This window comes from Schistocerca piceifrons, chromosome 5 (genome assembly GCF_021461385.2).
Source record: "Schistocerca piceifrons isolate TAMUIC-IGC-003096 chromosome 5, iqSchPice1.1, whole genome shotgun sequence".
Lineage (NCBI taxonomy): Eukaryota > Metazoa > Arthropoda > Insecta > Orthoptera > Acrididae > Schistocerca > Schistocerca piceifrons.
The window spans coordinates 597,655,807-597,671,587 of NC_060142.1; the positions used below are offsets into that span (position 1 = coordinate 597,655,807).

Below are 15,781 nucleotides of genomic sequence, written 5' to 3' on the forward strand. Positions count from 1 at the left end.
CAAGAAAAATAGCATCTACCTGGGAGCCTGTATCTAATATTTTCTGGGTCTCATGAACAAATAAAGCGAGTTGGGTCTCACACGATCGCTGTTTCCGGAATCCATGTTGATTCCTACATAGTAGATTCTGGGTTTCCAGAAACGACATGATACTCGAGCAAAAAAACATGTTCTAAAATTCTACAACAGATCGACGTCAGAGATATAGGTCTATAGTTTTGCGCAACTGCTCGACGACCCTTCTCGAAGGCTGGGACTACCTGTGCTCTTTTCCAATCATTTGGAACCCTCCGTTCCTCTAGAGACTTGCGGTACACGGCTGTTAGAAGGGGGGCAAGTTCTTTCGCGTACTCTCTGTAGAATCGAATTGGTATCCCGTCAGGTCCAGTGGACTTTCCTCTATTGAGTGATTCCAGTTGCTTTTCTATTCCTTGGACACTTATTTCGATGTCAGCCATTTTTTCGTTTGTGCGAGGATTTAGAGAAGGAATTGCAGTGCGGTCTTCCTCTGTGAAACAGCTTTGGAAAAAGGTGTTTAGTATTTCAGCTTTACGCGTGTCATCCTCTGTTTCAATGCCATCATCATTCCGGAGTGTCTGGATATGCTGTTTCGAGCCACTTACTGATTTAACGTAAGACCAGAACTTCCTAGGATTTTCTGTCAAGTCGGTACATAGAACATTACTTTCGAATTCACTGAACGCTTCACGCATAGCCCTCCTTACGCTAACTTTGACATCGTTTAGCTTCTGTTTGTCTGAAAGGTTTTGGCTGCGTTTAAACTTGGAGTGAAGCTCTCTTTGCTTTCGCAGTAGTTTCCTAACTTTGTTGTTGTACCACGGTGGGTTTTTCCCGTCCCTCACAGTTTTACTCGGCACGTACCTGTCTAAAACGCATTTTACGATTGTCTTAACTTTTTCCATAAACACTCAACATTGTCAGTGTCGGAACAGAAATTTTCGTTTTGATCTGTTAGGTAGTCTGAAATCTGCCTTCTATTACTCTTGCTAAACAGATAAACCTTCCTCCCTTTTTTTATATTCCTATTAACTTCCATATTCAGGGATGCTGCAACGGCCTTATGATCACTGATTCCCTGTTCTGCACTTAAAGAGTCGAAAAGTTCGGGTCTGTTTGTTATCAGTAGGTCCAAGATGTTATCTCCACGAGTCGGTTCTCTGTTTAATTGCTCGAGGTAATTTTCGGATAGTGCACTCAGTATAATGTCACTCGATGCTCTGTCCCTACCACCCGTCCTAAACATCTGAGTGTCCCAGTCTATATCTGGTAAATTGAAATCTCCACCTAAGACTATAACATGCTGAGAAAATTTATGTGAAATGTATTCCAAATTTTCTCTCAGTTGTTCTGCCACTAATGCTGCTGAGTCGGGAGGTCGGTAAAGGGAGCCAATTATTAACCTAGCTCGGTTGTTGAGTGTAACCTCCACGCATAATAATTCACAGGAACTATCCACTTCTACTTCACTACAGGATAAACTACTACTAACAGCGACGAACACTCCACCACCGGTTGCATGCAATCTATCCTTTCTAAACACCGTCTGTACCTTTGTAAAAATTTCGGCAGAATTTATCTCTGGCTTAAGCCAGCTTTCTGTACCTATAACGATTTCAGCTTCGGTGCTTTCTATCAGCGCTTGAAGTTCTGGTACTTTACCAACGCAGCTTCGACAGTAGACAATTACAATTCCGATTGCTGCTTGGTCCCCGCATGTCTTGACTTTGCCCCGCACCCATTGAGGCTGTTGCCCTGTCTGTACTTGCCCAAGGCCATCTAACCTAAAAAACCGCCCAGCCCACGCCACACAACCCCTGCTACCCGTGTAGCCGCTTGTTGCGTGTAGTGGACTCCTGACCTATCCAGCAGAACCCGAAACCCCACCACCCTATGGCGCAAGTCGAGGAATCTGCAGCCCACATGGTCGCAGAACCGTCTCAGCCTCTGATTCAGACCCTCCACTCGGCTCTGTACCAAAGGTCCGCAGTCAGTCCTGTCGACGATGCTGCAGATGGTGAGCTCTGCTTTCATCCCACTAGCGAGACTGGCAGTCTTCACCAAATCAGATAGCCGCCGGAAGCGAGAGAGGATTTCCTCCGATCCATAGCGACACACATCATTGGTGCCGACATGAGCGACCACCTGCAGATGGGTGCATCTGTACCCTTCATGGCATCCGGAAGGACCCTTTCCACATCTGGAATGACTCTCCCCGGTATGCACACGGAGTGCACATTGGTTTTCTTCCCCTCTCTTGCTGCCATTTCCCTAAGGGGCCCCATTACGCGCCTGACGTTGGAGCTCCCAACTACCAGTAAGCCCACCCTCTGCGACCGCCCGGATCTTGCAGACTGAGGGGCAACCTCTGGAACAGGACAAGCAGCCATGTCAGGCCGAAGATCAGTATCAGCCTGAGACAGAGCCTGAAACCGGTTCGTCAGACAAACTGGAGAGGCCTTCCGTTCCGCCCTCCGGAATATCTTTCGCCCCCTGCCACACCTTGAGACGACCTCCCACTCTACCACAGGTGAGGGATCAGCCTCAATGCGGGCAGTATCCCGGGCAACCACAGTCGTAGTCCGATCGGGGATGCGTGTGACGAGCTGGCCGTCCCCGACAAGCCCCCATCCGGACCCCCACAGTGATGCACATTGGCAACAGCCTCAAGCTGTGTGACCGAAGCCAACACTGTCTGAAGCTGGGAGCGAAGGGATGCCAACTCAGCCTGCATCCGAACGCAGCAGTTGCAGTCCCTATCCATGCTAAAAACTGTTTTGCAAAGAACGTCTGAACTAATCTACAGAGAGCGCAAACAAATCGACAAAATTTAAACAGTTATTAAAATACAAGATTGCCTGGTAAATGCAGTAACTCTGCTACTTGCGCACTGCTGACACTGCTCGGCGGCGGAAGGAGACTACGCGAATTTACACTATTCAGGTAGTAAAACGCGATGCTACAACTCTCAAATACTATAATACGCCCGAAATTTACGAATTAAACAATGCAAGTACCAAAAACACGCAAAGAAATTAAGAATTAAACTATGTAACAAATGAGTGAGCTAGGAGTATACGACTTGCTGCTGCAGCTGCTTATCCAACGGCGGCAGGGAGCACACTGACTGTGACCAACCGACACTGGCCGTTCAAAACAAAAACAGAAGACAAACGACTACGCGAATTTACACTATTCAGGTACTAAAACGCGATGCTACAACTCTCAAATACTATAATACGCCCCTTCATATCCTTCTGCCCCTCACTTTTCCCATCTCCTCCTCCCTGTAAAATTATCCATCTCTTCCTCCCCTCTCCCTGTCCATGTCTTCCCCTCCCCGGTCTCTGTCCATTTTTTCATCTTTCCTTTTCTCTCCATTTTCTCTTCCCCTCTCTCTCTGAGAATCCTCTCTTCCCCTCTCCTTATGCAGCTCTTCCTCTCTTTTGTTCTGTATATCTCCACCTCTTTCCTTTCTCTCTCCACCTTCTCCTCTTCCTTCTCTCTTTCCATTTCCCTTCCCTTCCATCTGGCAATCTCCTCCTCTCCCATATATGTGTCCAACTCCTTCTCTCCCCTCTCTTTTTCCGTATCTTCTTCCCCCCTTCATTCTCTATGGCATCACTCCCACCTCAACTAGTGGTTCTTATCCCACATTATTTCTTTCCAGATTATATCTAATGTGCAAACCAAATTTGACTGAAATCGTTCCAAAGATTTAGGACGAGCTTTTTACCAGTGGCTTTGCGCCCATGCACACGTTACATATATTTCAAATGAATTTAACATATTTCACTGGTATTTTCAGATATATTTCAGTTTTATCTGTAGTGAATCTCGCCCTGCAGTTCCATTTCACGCAGGTGAAGGTTTATGACGTCGTATCTTTTCAATGACGTAACTTTGTAGGTAAATCCAACGGTACATGTCGCACATGCATGCGAAAAGTATTGTGAATAGTGTCAGATGAAAAAAAGAAAAAAATTCAAACTTCATGCATGATGAGGCAGTTTCTCATGTATTTCATTGTTTATGATGTCATACGTCCTGAGCTACACTATGTGATATCCGGACACCCCAAAAACATACGTTTTTCATATTAGGTGCATTTTGCTGCCACCTACTGCCAGGTACTTCATATCAGCGACCTCAGTAATCATTAGACATCGTCAAAGAGCAGAATGGCGCGCTCTGCGGAACTCACGGACTTCGAACGTGGTCAGCTGATTGGGTGTCACCTGTGTCATACGTCTGTACGCGAGATTTACACACTCCTAAACATCTTTAGGTCCACTGTTTCCGATGTGATAGTAAAGTGGAAACGTGAAGGGACACGAATAGCACAAAACCGTACAGGCCGACCTCGTCTGTTGACTGACGAAGACTGCCGACAGTTGAAGAGGGTCGTAATGTGTAACAGGCAGACATCTATCCAGACCATCACACAGGAATTCCAAACTGCATCAGGATCTACTGCAAGTACTATGACAGTTAGGAGGGAGCGGAGAAAACTTGGATTTCATGGTCGAGTGGCTGCTCATAAGCCACACATCACTCTGGTAAAACCGAGCGAGGTGGCGCAGTGGTTAGACACTGGACTCGCATTCGGGAGGACGACGGTTCAATCCCGCGTCCGGCCATTCTGATTTAGGTTTTCCGTGATTTCCCTAAATCGCTCCAGGCAAATGCCGGGATGGTTCCTCTGAAAGGGCACGGCCGACTTCCTTCCCCATCCTCCCCTAATTCGATGAGACCGATGACCACGCTGTCTGGTCTCTTTCCCCAACCAACCACCAACCGCCACCACCACTCTGGTAAATGCCAAATGTCGTCTCGCTTGGTGTAAGGAGCGAAAACACTGGACGATTGAACAGTGGCAAAGCGTTGCATGGAATGACGAGTCACGGTACACAATGTGGCGATCCGATGGTAGGGCGTGGGTATGGTGAATGCCCGGTGAACGTCGTCTGCCAGCGTGTGTAGTGCCAACAGTAAAATTCGGAGGCGGTGGTGTTACGGTGTGGTCTCGTTTTTCATGTGAGGGGATTTGCACCCCTTGCTGTTTTGCGTGGCACTATCACTGTACAGGCCTACATTGATGTTTTAAGCACCTTCTTTTTTCCATCTGTTGAAGAGCAATACGGGGGTGGCGATTGCGTCTTTCGACACGATCGAGCACCTGTTCATAATTCACGGTCTGTGGCGGTGTGGTTACACGACAATAACATCACCGTAATGGACTGACCTGCACAGAATCCTGACCTGAATCCTACAGAACACCTTTGGGATGTTTTGGAACGCTGACTTTGTGCTAGACCTCACTGTTCGACATCGATACCTCTCCTTAGTGCAACACTCCGTGAAGAATGGGCTGGCATTCGCCAAGAAACCTTCCAGCACCTAATTGAACGTATGCCTGCGAGAGTGAAAACTGTCGTCAAGGCTAATTCCAGTGTTACCGATGGAGGGCGCCACGAACTTCTAACTCATTTTCAGCCAGGTGTCCAGATTCTTTTGATCACATAGTGTATGTCTCCTAGAATGATATATTTTTCTGCGTACATACAGCGGAATATGTGGATAGTAGTAAATAAGTAACAAATTAAAACGGGATGCATGATGCGGCAGTTTTTCACACATCTTAATGTTTATTACATCGTATCTGCTGAAATATGTGCCGTACAATGATATAATTTTGCTGGTGCATTCAGTGGTGAATACTGTGTGCAAAGTGTGTCGCGAATACAGTTAGTAGTAAAGAAATAATAAATTAAAACGTCATGCTTTATGGGGCAGTTTTACTGCACGAAAATCGAAAATATAATAAGGAAGAAATTTCTTTCCTTTCATCATTTTGTAAGGGTTGTGAGCTAGAGAAAATTTCATAAAAGTTTGAAGTTATGTGTGAAGTTTGTTGCAAGTCACTAAATGTTCCTATTCGCAAAAAAATGGCTGAATAAAGTGAGGATATTCATGTGTGGTGCGCAACACACCTTTATTACCCTCACCCCTTTTATAGGTAAGTTGTTTTTACCCCAAAACAGTTCTTTCCATATAGTAGTAAATCTGTGCACCAAGTTTGGTTGAAATCGGCTCAGTGGTTTAGGAGGTGATGTGGAGCATACATACGCATATAGAAACATACATACACAAGTATGTCCATTTTTATAATATCCATGGATCTCAGCTTGAAACAATGGTTCAAATGGTTCAAATGGCTCTGAGCACTATGGGAATTAACTTCTGAGGTCATCAGAACTTAGAACTAGTTAAACCTAACTAACCTAAGGACATCACACACATCCATTCCCGAAGCAGGATTCGAACCTGCGACCGTAGCGGTCGCGCGGTTCCACACTGTAGCGCCTAGAGCCGCTCGGTCACCCCGTCCGGCTTGAAACAATGCATTCGTGCTAAATAGAGGGATAATTTAACGTATCCAGTGACAGCCAATATCATAGGGTGTCACCATTGGATGTGGCAGTTGGGGGGGGAGGGGCGGCTAAGAATCCTCGTACAGCCATCAAGATTGAGAACTGCCGTGGTTTCCTAAATTGGCAAATGGCGAGGTGGCTCCTTCCCGGATCTGAGCGTTTTTGTCGTCTCTGTCGATGTCGTCGTCGACGGGATATTGAACCTTAATCATCTTTTTCTTTCTCTGACATTGTGCAACTGCGGTTGGACGTACCTTTATGAAAATGACTAAATATATCACTAGTATTACCCGTTGACTTTATGTAGTCATTTCGTGCATCTTCATTTTCAGTGCCGGAGCCATCGCGGGCATAGTGATTGCAATCCTATTGATAATAGGCCTCGCCATCGGCATCAGGATCTGGAAGCACAAGAAATCCAAAGGTAAGTCAACTCTGTAAGCTGACATTTCTTACAGTATACTTCCCAGTACATCAGAGCTGCATACTGGCGTTATTAATTTACGTATTTCTAGAGTCTCAGCCAAGGACTACGTTAATAATTTCTACACCACAACGTAACAATTTGAAAGAGACCTAAGTGCGAAACCAATAAAACTGAAGATGGCTATCGAGGATCTCGATATCTGACCTGCGTGCGCTGTTAAAGTGGGTGCAGGGTATAGGGTTAAAGCTCAAACTATCCAAAAACCAAGCAGTGTTAGCTCGTCACTCTAGGTTCATTCGCCCGCAATATTGGGAATCCATACCAACTTTATCCCTAAATGGGACAGATACCAACTTCTCTCCCTCAGTAAAGAGTCGAGGAGTAATAACAGTCGAAAATCTAAATTACACTGAGCACGTAACTGCAATGAGCAAGAAGGCATCAGCGTCTCACCATGTCCTACAAAAATACACACTGAAGTAGCAAAGAAACCCGTATAGTCTTGCGTATTCGAATGCAGAGATATGTAAACAGGCAGAATACGGCGCTGTGGTCGGCAACGAATATATAAGACAGCAAGTGTCTGGCGCAGTTGTTAGGTCGATTACTGCTACTACAACGGCAGGTTATCAAGTTTTAAGTGAGTTTGAACGTGGTGTTATGGTTGGCGCACGAGCGATGGGACACAGCAGCTACCGTGGATATCAGGAATCCGATAAAACATCAAATCTCCGACCACGCTGCCGCCGGAAAAAGATTCTGCAAGAACGGAACTAACGACGGCTGAAGAGAATCGTTCAACGTGACAGAAGAGCAACCCTTCCAGAAATTGCTGCAGACTTCAATGCTGCGCCGTCAACAAGTATCAGCATGCGAACCATTCAACGAAACATTATCGATATGGGATTTCTGAACCGAACGCACACTCGCGTACCCTTGATGACAGCCTCGCCTGGACCAGTCAAAAGTGACATTGGACTGTTGATGACTGGAAACGTGTTGTCTGGTGGGACGAGTTTCGTTTCTAATTGTATCAAACGGTTGGACGTGTACGAGTCTGGAGACAACCTCATGAAACCATGGACCCTGCATGTGAGCAGTGTCTGTTCAAGCTGGTGGAGGCTCTGTAATAGTGTGGGGCGTGTGCAGCTGGAGTGATATGGGACCCCTTAAACATCTAGATACGACTCTGACATGTGACACGTACGTAAGCATCCTGTATGGTCATCTGCATCCGTTCATGTCCATTGTGCATTCCGAAAGAGTTGGGCAATTCCAGCAGGACAATGCGACATCCCACACGTCTGGAATTGCTACAGAGAGACTCCAGGAACACTCTTCTGAGTTTAAACACTTCTGCTGGCCACCAAACTCCCCACACATGAACATTATGGAGAATATCTGAGATTCCTTGCAACGAGCTGTTCAGAGGAGATCTCCACCCCCTCGTACTCTTACAGATTTACCGACAGCTCTGCAGGATCGCGCCGTCAGTTCCCTCCGGCACTACTTCAGACGTTAGTCAAGTCCATGCCACGTCGTGTTGCGGCACTTCTGCGTGCTCGCTGGGGTCCTACACGATATTACCCAGGTGTACCAGTTTCTTTGGCTCTTCTGTGTAGGAAGCTTTACCCTTTCGACCTGAAAAAGCAACTTGTACAAACACTTAAACTTCCAGTTATTGATTATTGAATTTTTCCGTACGAAGAACAATGGCTGTTGAGAAGGAAGACCGTGCGCTGCTGGTAAAATTGTTTTATCAGAACAGCAGCAATAAAAGCGCTGCAATGCGGGAATACCGCCGACAGAAACTGCTGCCAAGAGGTCCCATGTCAATAAAACGGTTCAGGAATACGGTCAAGAAATTTGAAGGAACAGTTGAAGTATGTTGTGCCGCAGGAGAGGGAGGCGACCCATTCTCATGGCAGTTGTTGATGAAGTTGCTGTAACTACAGCCGACCGTGCTGCACACGTTTTACACTGGTATTCAGACTCAGAATGTGCACCAAATGAAGCCCCAAGATAGGCTACGAAGCCGTGACTATGCTCTTGGTTTTTTTTCCATTCATGGAAATGTGTGACATGCGACTTGAGATATTCTTTGGACGGGCGAGGCACAGTTTACTCTGCACGGTGTCGCGGATGCGAATCACTGTCGCATGCGGGGTTCTACTTCGCCTCATGTCGTCAGGAAACATCCACTGCGCTCGGCCTAATTGACTGCATACAAACACCTTCATCCTCGGTCTGTTTTTCTTCGAGGAGATGTCACCTCGCTGCTCTGTTTGGTGTACAGTGACACCTGCAGGTTGCTAAGAATTCCTTTTGCAACACGTGATTCCAGCTTTGCAAGAACACATGCGTCCACACCACTATTGTCATGCAAGATGGGGCGATAGCACCTGTCATTTGCCAGGTGTAGCACTTGCTTCGAAGAAATTTCGGTAACGACCGCATCATCTCTAGGCAATTTCAAGATGTGTGACATTCCAGATCCTCCGACCTAAATCCATGTGACTTATGGTTGTGGAGATATCTGAATGATCTCGTCTATCAACGATGTATCCGGACTCTTCCTGATCTGAAGGATAGCATACGACGACATGTCGCTCTGATTACACTGGCTATCCTGCGAGCAACAGTCCATCATGTCGAATTATGGATGCAGCATGTTGCTGAGTTGGCAGATTGTATTGAACACATGTTGTAACTCGTAATCTTATTCCGATAAACGTGCCAGAACGACCGTTATCTTGTGTTTGATCGTGACTCCTCTTTTTCCTCTATCCACACAACGTTCTCACTGCTTGCAGCGCCATACTTTCACCTGGTGGTAGAAAGTGGAACTATTATTTTCTTCAGCATACGCCGTGAGCACACCGATTAATGAACATAACTACGATGTTTCAGAATCCTACGATGCATATAGTCTGCACTGGAGCGCTCTGAAGGCCGTAATTAATTTCCCTAGTACAATGTTGCTGAAAATGGGAGCAACTGGCACAAAAAGCGTTGTATCAGGTATGACAAAGCGTATGGAACCTCTGTTTTTTAAATAAATCAACCCTGAATGACAAGACTGAATTCCAGGAGCTTAATTTGAGAAAAGTGTGTGATTCTGAACGGAGTGCTGGTCACCTGTCAATGAGCTTTGTTCCGCGTCACTTTCAAACAGCTTATACTGATGGAAGATTCATCACGGAAGAAAAAAAATGGCGGATGTGTTGAAATTTACAGTTCAATAACATTGCCAGCATCATTTCCTTCTAGGTTTGTAATGTGGTAGCAGAAGTACGAACAATACAGTGTAGACTTTAACACCGGTGTAGTACCTGTTACATAGTTTCTGTTGTATTGTGCTGTCAGTTAGTTCGCTTATTATTGCGAAGTGGTCTCTATTGGAAACTACCTATAATTTAGAGAAGCCATTTATGACATATGTAAGCATATGTGACATAATTACATGTCCCAATTCAACTGTCATTCAGATACGCGGTAAAAAGACGACAGTAAAGATCTTTTAAAAATAGTTTAGTTTCTTGACGAATACACAATTGAACCCTTTTGTCTTTATCCCTCATAAAATTAAATTTTCCCTGTGAGTGAATAATACCCGAAATTTTCCTGGCAGATTAAAACTGTGCGCCGGACCGAGACTCGAACTCAGGACCTTTGCCTTTCGCGGGCAAGTGCTCTACCATCAGAGCTACCCAGGCACGACTCACGCCTCATCCCCCTGAGGGGTCGTGCTTGGGTAGCTCAGATGGTAGAGCACTTGCCCGCGAAAGGCAAAGGTCCTGAGTTCGAGTCTCGGTCCGGCACACAGTTTTAATCTGCCAGGAAAGTTTTATATAGCGCACACTCCACTGCAGAGTGAAAATCTCATTCTCAATTACCGAAATGTTTGGTGACACTGTTCTTGAATCTAAGGATCACCAGCTAGAGCCTGCTGCTAGGACACTAACTGGTAACGTTACAGATCACGGTGTCGTTACAGCGGGTAAGCCATGCTTCACGGCCACACGACAAGTAAACTTCTCGCTAGCCTGGCAGCAGCGGCTTGCGGCAGAGGCGGTGTCATGCGGGGAGCGAACTCCGACCCCTTGCGTCTGGCTGTCGACGTCCACTGACAGCTGAGGACGCTGGCCAAGAGGGTCCAGTTCCACCCTTGGACCCATCGGTGCTAGATGGAGGATTGCATGGCAAACGATCCCGTTGTTCTACCCTGACTGACTTAGGAAACTATCTGATTTTGCTACGACTAATTTTATGTAATCGCCCCACTTAGCTAACTCCAGATGGCTACTCCAGTTATTACTCATTCCGATGATTTGTCACCTTTTTGTGTACAGTTATTTACGTTTGAGGGCAGCCGCCAGTCCTTAAACAATCATCAGTCACCTGCACATCTCCCATCATTTGACTACAGTTTCCTCACGCTCCAGCTTTTTATCCTAACTGTAACAACGTCATCTGCACACAACATATATATATATATATATATATATATATATATATATATATATATATATGGTCCAGATTGTCCCACTCCTCTATGTCGATTTGGCGTTAGTCCCTCAGAGTAGGTGGTGGGTCACGACGTCCATTAACAGCGCTTGTCAATCTATCCCAGGCATGTTCGATAAGGTTCATTTCTGGAGAACACGTTGGCCATTCTAATCGAGCGATGTCGTTATCCTGAAGGAAGTCATTCACAAGATGTGCACGATGGGGGCGTGAATTGTCGTCCATGAAGACGAATGCCTCGCCAATATGCTGCCGATATGGTTGCCTTGTCAGTCGGAGGATGACATTCACGTATCATAGAGCCGTTACGGCACCTTCCATGACCACCAGTGGCTTATGTCAGCCCCACATAATGCCACCCCAAAACAGCAGGGAACCTCCACATTGCTGCACTCGCTGGACAGTGTGTCTAAGGCGTTCAGCCTGACCGTGTTGCCGCCAAACACGTCTCCGACGATTGTCTGGTTGAAGGTATATGGGACACCCATCGGTGAAGAGAACGTGATGTCGATCCTGAGCGGTCCATTCAGCATGTTGTTGGACCCGTCTGTACTGATTAAATTAGCGGAAGATAATGGACTGAACTGAAAAGTCAGAAGTAGAAAAAGTTTGAATTCCTACATACGTCTGATTTCCGTAGCTCGGCGTGCAGCGTATCTGGCTTCTATGTGAAGGACGCGAGTTCGATTCCCGATGCTCTCAGTGTCGTAATGCCAGTCGAGGAGCTACTTGAGTGAGAAATAGCGGCGCCAAAGTCAAGAAAGGCGACAACATCTGAGAGAACGATGAGCTGGCTGCACGCGCCTCCGTAGCGCATCCAATGACGCCATCGGAAGAGGATGACATGGCGGTCAGTCTGTCTCGTCTGGACATTAGGGCAAGGACGCAAAGCTTCGCATGTCTGCCACGGCTGATTACATTAGACGCGAATTTTCTGAGGTCTTCACTGGGTACAGCGTGACTATTACACAGAGGTGACAAGTTATGGAATAGCGATATGCATATGTACAGATGGCGGTAGTACCACGTTCACAAGGTAAAAAAGGGCCACGCATTGGCGCAGCTGTCATCCCTACTCAGGTGGTTCATGTGAAAACGTTTAAGACGTGATTATATCAGCACGATGGGAATTAATAGACTCTGAACGCGGAATGGTAGTTGGAGCTCGACGCATGGGGAATTCCATTACGGAAATCGTTAGGAAATTCAGTGTTCCGACATCCACAGTGTCAAGACTGTGCTGATAATACCAGATTTCAGGCATTACCTCTCACAAAGGACAACGCATTGGCCCACAGCCTTCGCTTAACGACCGACAGCAGTGGCACTGGCGAATAGTTGTCAGTGCTAACACACAAGCAACATTGCTTGAAATAACCGCTGAAATTAATGTAGGATGTACGACGAACGTATCAATTGGGACAGTGCGGCGAAATTTGAAGTTTATGGGCTATGGCAGCAGACGAATGTTGCGAGTGCCTTTCCTAGCAGTACGACGTCGCCCGCAGCGCCTCTTCTAGGATCGTGACCATATCGTCTGGGACCTAGACGACTGGAAAACCATAGCCTGAAGACGCATAATTCGTTAGAAAAACCTGTTTCTCGGGAAAATGCTTGTAATGAGTTAGACATTAACATTGTGCTGTCTGAAAATCTTGGTCTTTCATCGAGTCGTAGATCTGAGTAGCAACGCATTTTTACTAGATAGATATATAAACACTATCCCACTAAATTCATATTATTTACACGCAAATAAATGATCTTAAACACGGACCATTCGAGTCCATGTTGAAAGACGCGCACTTCATTCACCATTGAGTGCTCGCATTTCATGTATCTAATCCCAGTATTGTGGTATTCGGTAAAATAATAATTCAGGCAATTTTAATAATTTCTATGGGTTGCCTGATTCATTTGACGATTTTTACAGTTTGTCTCACATTGATCTGTGAGAGGAGCTTGGCGCCAGGAATTTTCTTTATGTATGAGATTTATGGGCGACGGCAACAGTCTTCCTAGCAGCCATGATGCTTTCCCGATTCCCATCCTTTTTCCGATCGCCATGGTAGCACGTGGTGTCGTTTGAAAATTCAGCAGTGGCCAAAGTTTCTCCTGTTCTCAGTTCCCCAATCTGCCTTACCAACCTTGCAACCGCTATTTCTGCTCGATTTTAACGTCGCGAGGTCGCCTCCCTGAGAGATTCCGACCCTCTGATTGGCCAGTTCAGGCGCGCGCCCGTTTTTTGCGGGTAGGCGCGGGTGGATAGCGGACAAAGGGGCGGTAAGACAGTACTAGTGTGACCGTGCCAGAGACTGAACGTGCTGCTTCCAGCAGATGAAGTTCGGTAAGCATGAGCGCCGATGTGCTCTTTAGATTCGCGCCCTGCGGCCCAGAGGGAACCTTATCGGTCATTATGAATAGTTTCGCGTCTTTGGGGTTTTATTCCTTTAGTACGGGAGGCTACCTAGCGATTCACGCACATTAGCATCTTTCTTAGTCTTTGGTTGATTCGTGGTGGTGGTCGTTGCATGCTTGCAACCCCTTCCTTTAGTAAATTGGACCCCATTTGATAATACGGCGATCGTTGCTAAAATTCCTTTTCTCCGGCTATCGTGGCTTGTTATGAACGAACGTCGGGGCAGGCTGCTGAACTCAAATCTTTCTTATGAACGAACGTCGGGGCAGGCTGCTGAACTCAAATCTTTTCTTCCCCCGCCCCCCATCTGGTTATATTATTGTTCAATTTTCAACTGTTTAATAAATGAGTCCTTTAATATTACATTCACCCTTTCATTACGTGAAATCACACCTAGTGTCATAGAATAATGCAGAACTACAACGGTTGCTATAAGGTTGTGCAGGTCTCGCGCCATTAACGATAGGATAAAGATTCAATATCGCGCGCCTGGCACGACCATTGCACGCATCCCACCGATAACAGTAGTAATCATGTTCAACTATTCCCCATTGATAAACTGGGAAGTGTTCACAGCTCAGTGTGAACACTAAATCCACTTGATGTGGTGGAAGTAGTGGCCTCTGTTTTACTTTGCTGGTTTAGACAAAATATCAAAAATCACAGCCCTTACAGCAAGGAATAGTAACCTTAAAATAACGAGCCACCGCTTTTAAAGTGGCAACGACATCCCTCCTCAGCTTTGGGCTGTAAATTCATTGACATACTCTCCGCGTGTGTTACGGTCGTTGTACTGCACAACAGTCAGTGCCGTTTGGTCTATTAATGTGCAAAACTTGTCTAATTTCAGTTCGGTGTGTTTGAGTTTGAGTTTGAAAAGCGACAAACGATCTCCTTGCAGCCTCTGACGGTGTCTCCCAGCATTGTGTGATGAAAGCCAGAATTAATTATTACATGCTGCGTGCAGCTGCCTGTCTCAGTGGCGGTGTGTGGTGTCGTGTTCCAGCCGCGGTTCGTGTGGTGGTTGTGCCAGGGAACACGGTGGGAGCCACTGCGCCACCCACGTGAGGCGACGTCGGACGGCGCGTGGAGAGAAGTGGGCGACGCGTCTCACCGCTCCATCGCGGGCAGCTGCCGCCTTCCTGGTGCTCTCATTCGCATATCTCATCGATATAATCTGCAATACACGACTCTTAGACTAACTATTTATTTATATATTAAGTTCTTCACAGTAGTGTCTTTCTTTCTCCATTTTTACGTATATTTCCACATTGTTAAAAGAATTTTTAATAAATGAATTTAATATAAACCTTGAGAACTATGGATATTATTTTCCTCTACTTGAGACGAAAGGCAGTTATTTATACGGAACCAGTAACTTTACTCCTCTCTTTAAACCCTCTCATCGGTTTACCTTCTTTCAAACTACTCTAATTTTGAAACTTCCTGACAGATTAAAACTGTGAGCCGCACCGAGACTCGAACTCGGGACCTCTGCCTTTCGCGGGCAAGTCCTCAACCAGGCCAAGGTCCCAAGTTCGAGTCTCGGTCCGGCACACAGTTTTAATCAGCCAGGAAGTTTCATATCAGCGCACGCTCCGCTGCAGAGTGAAAATCTCATTCTCGAAACTTCCCCCAGGCTGTGGGTAAGCCATGTCTCCGCAATATCCTTTCTTTCGGGAGTGGTAGTTCTGCAAAGTTCGCAGGAGAGCTTCTGTAAAGTTTGGAAGGTAGGAGACAAGGTACTGGCAGAAGTAAGGCTGTGAGGATGGGATGTGAGACGTGTTTGGGTAGCTCAGTTGGTGGAGCACTTGCCTGTGAAAGGTAAAGGTCCCGAGTTCGAGTCTCGATCCGGCACACAGTTTTAATCTGCCAGGAAGTTTCATATCAGCGCACACTCCGCTGCAGAGTGAAAATCTCATTCTATTCTGATTGTCATTACATTAAATCGGTATTGAC

At 46.2% G+C, this 15,781-nt stretch overlaps 1 protein-coding gene across 1 annotated transcript in view; it reads left to right on the plus strand.

Annotated features, from left to right (window-relative positions):
• LOC124797815 overlaps positions 1–15,066 on the plus strand; it is a 30,784-nt gene extending 15,718 nt beyond the window's left edge. Inside the window, exons 3-4 of the mRNA XM_047260843.1 lie at positions 6,785–6,876; positions 14,829–15,066. Of these exons, the coding sequence (XP_047116799.1) occupies positions 6,785–6,876; positions 14,829–14,890 (154 nt within the window). The 3' untranslated portion in view covers positions 14,891–15,066. The remainder of the gene's footprint in view (positions 1–6,784; positions 6,877–14,828) is intronic.
• The last annotated feature ends 715 nt before the right edge of the window (positions 15,067–15,781 follow it).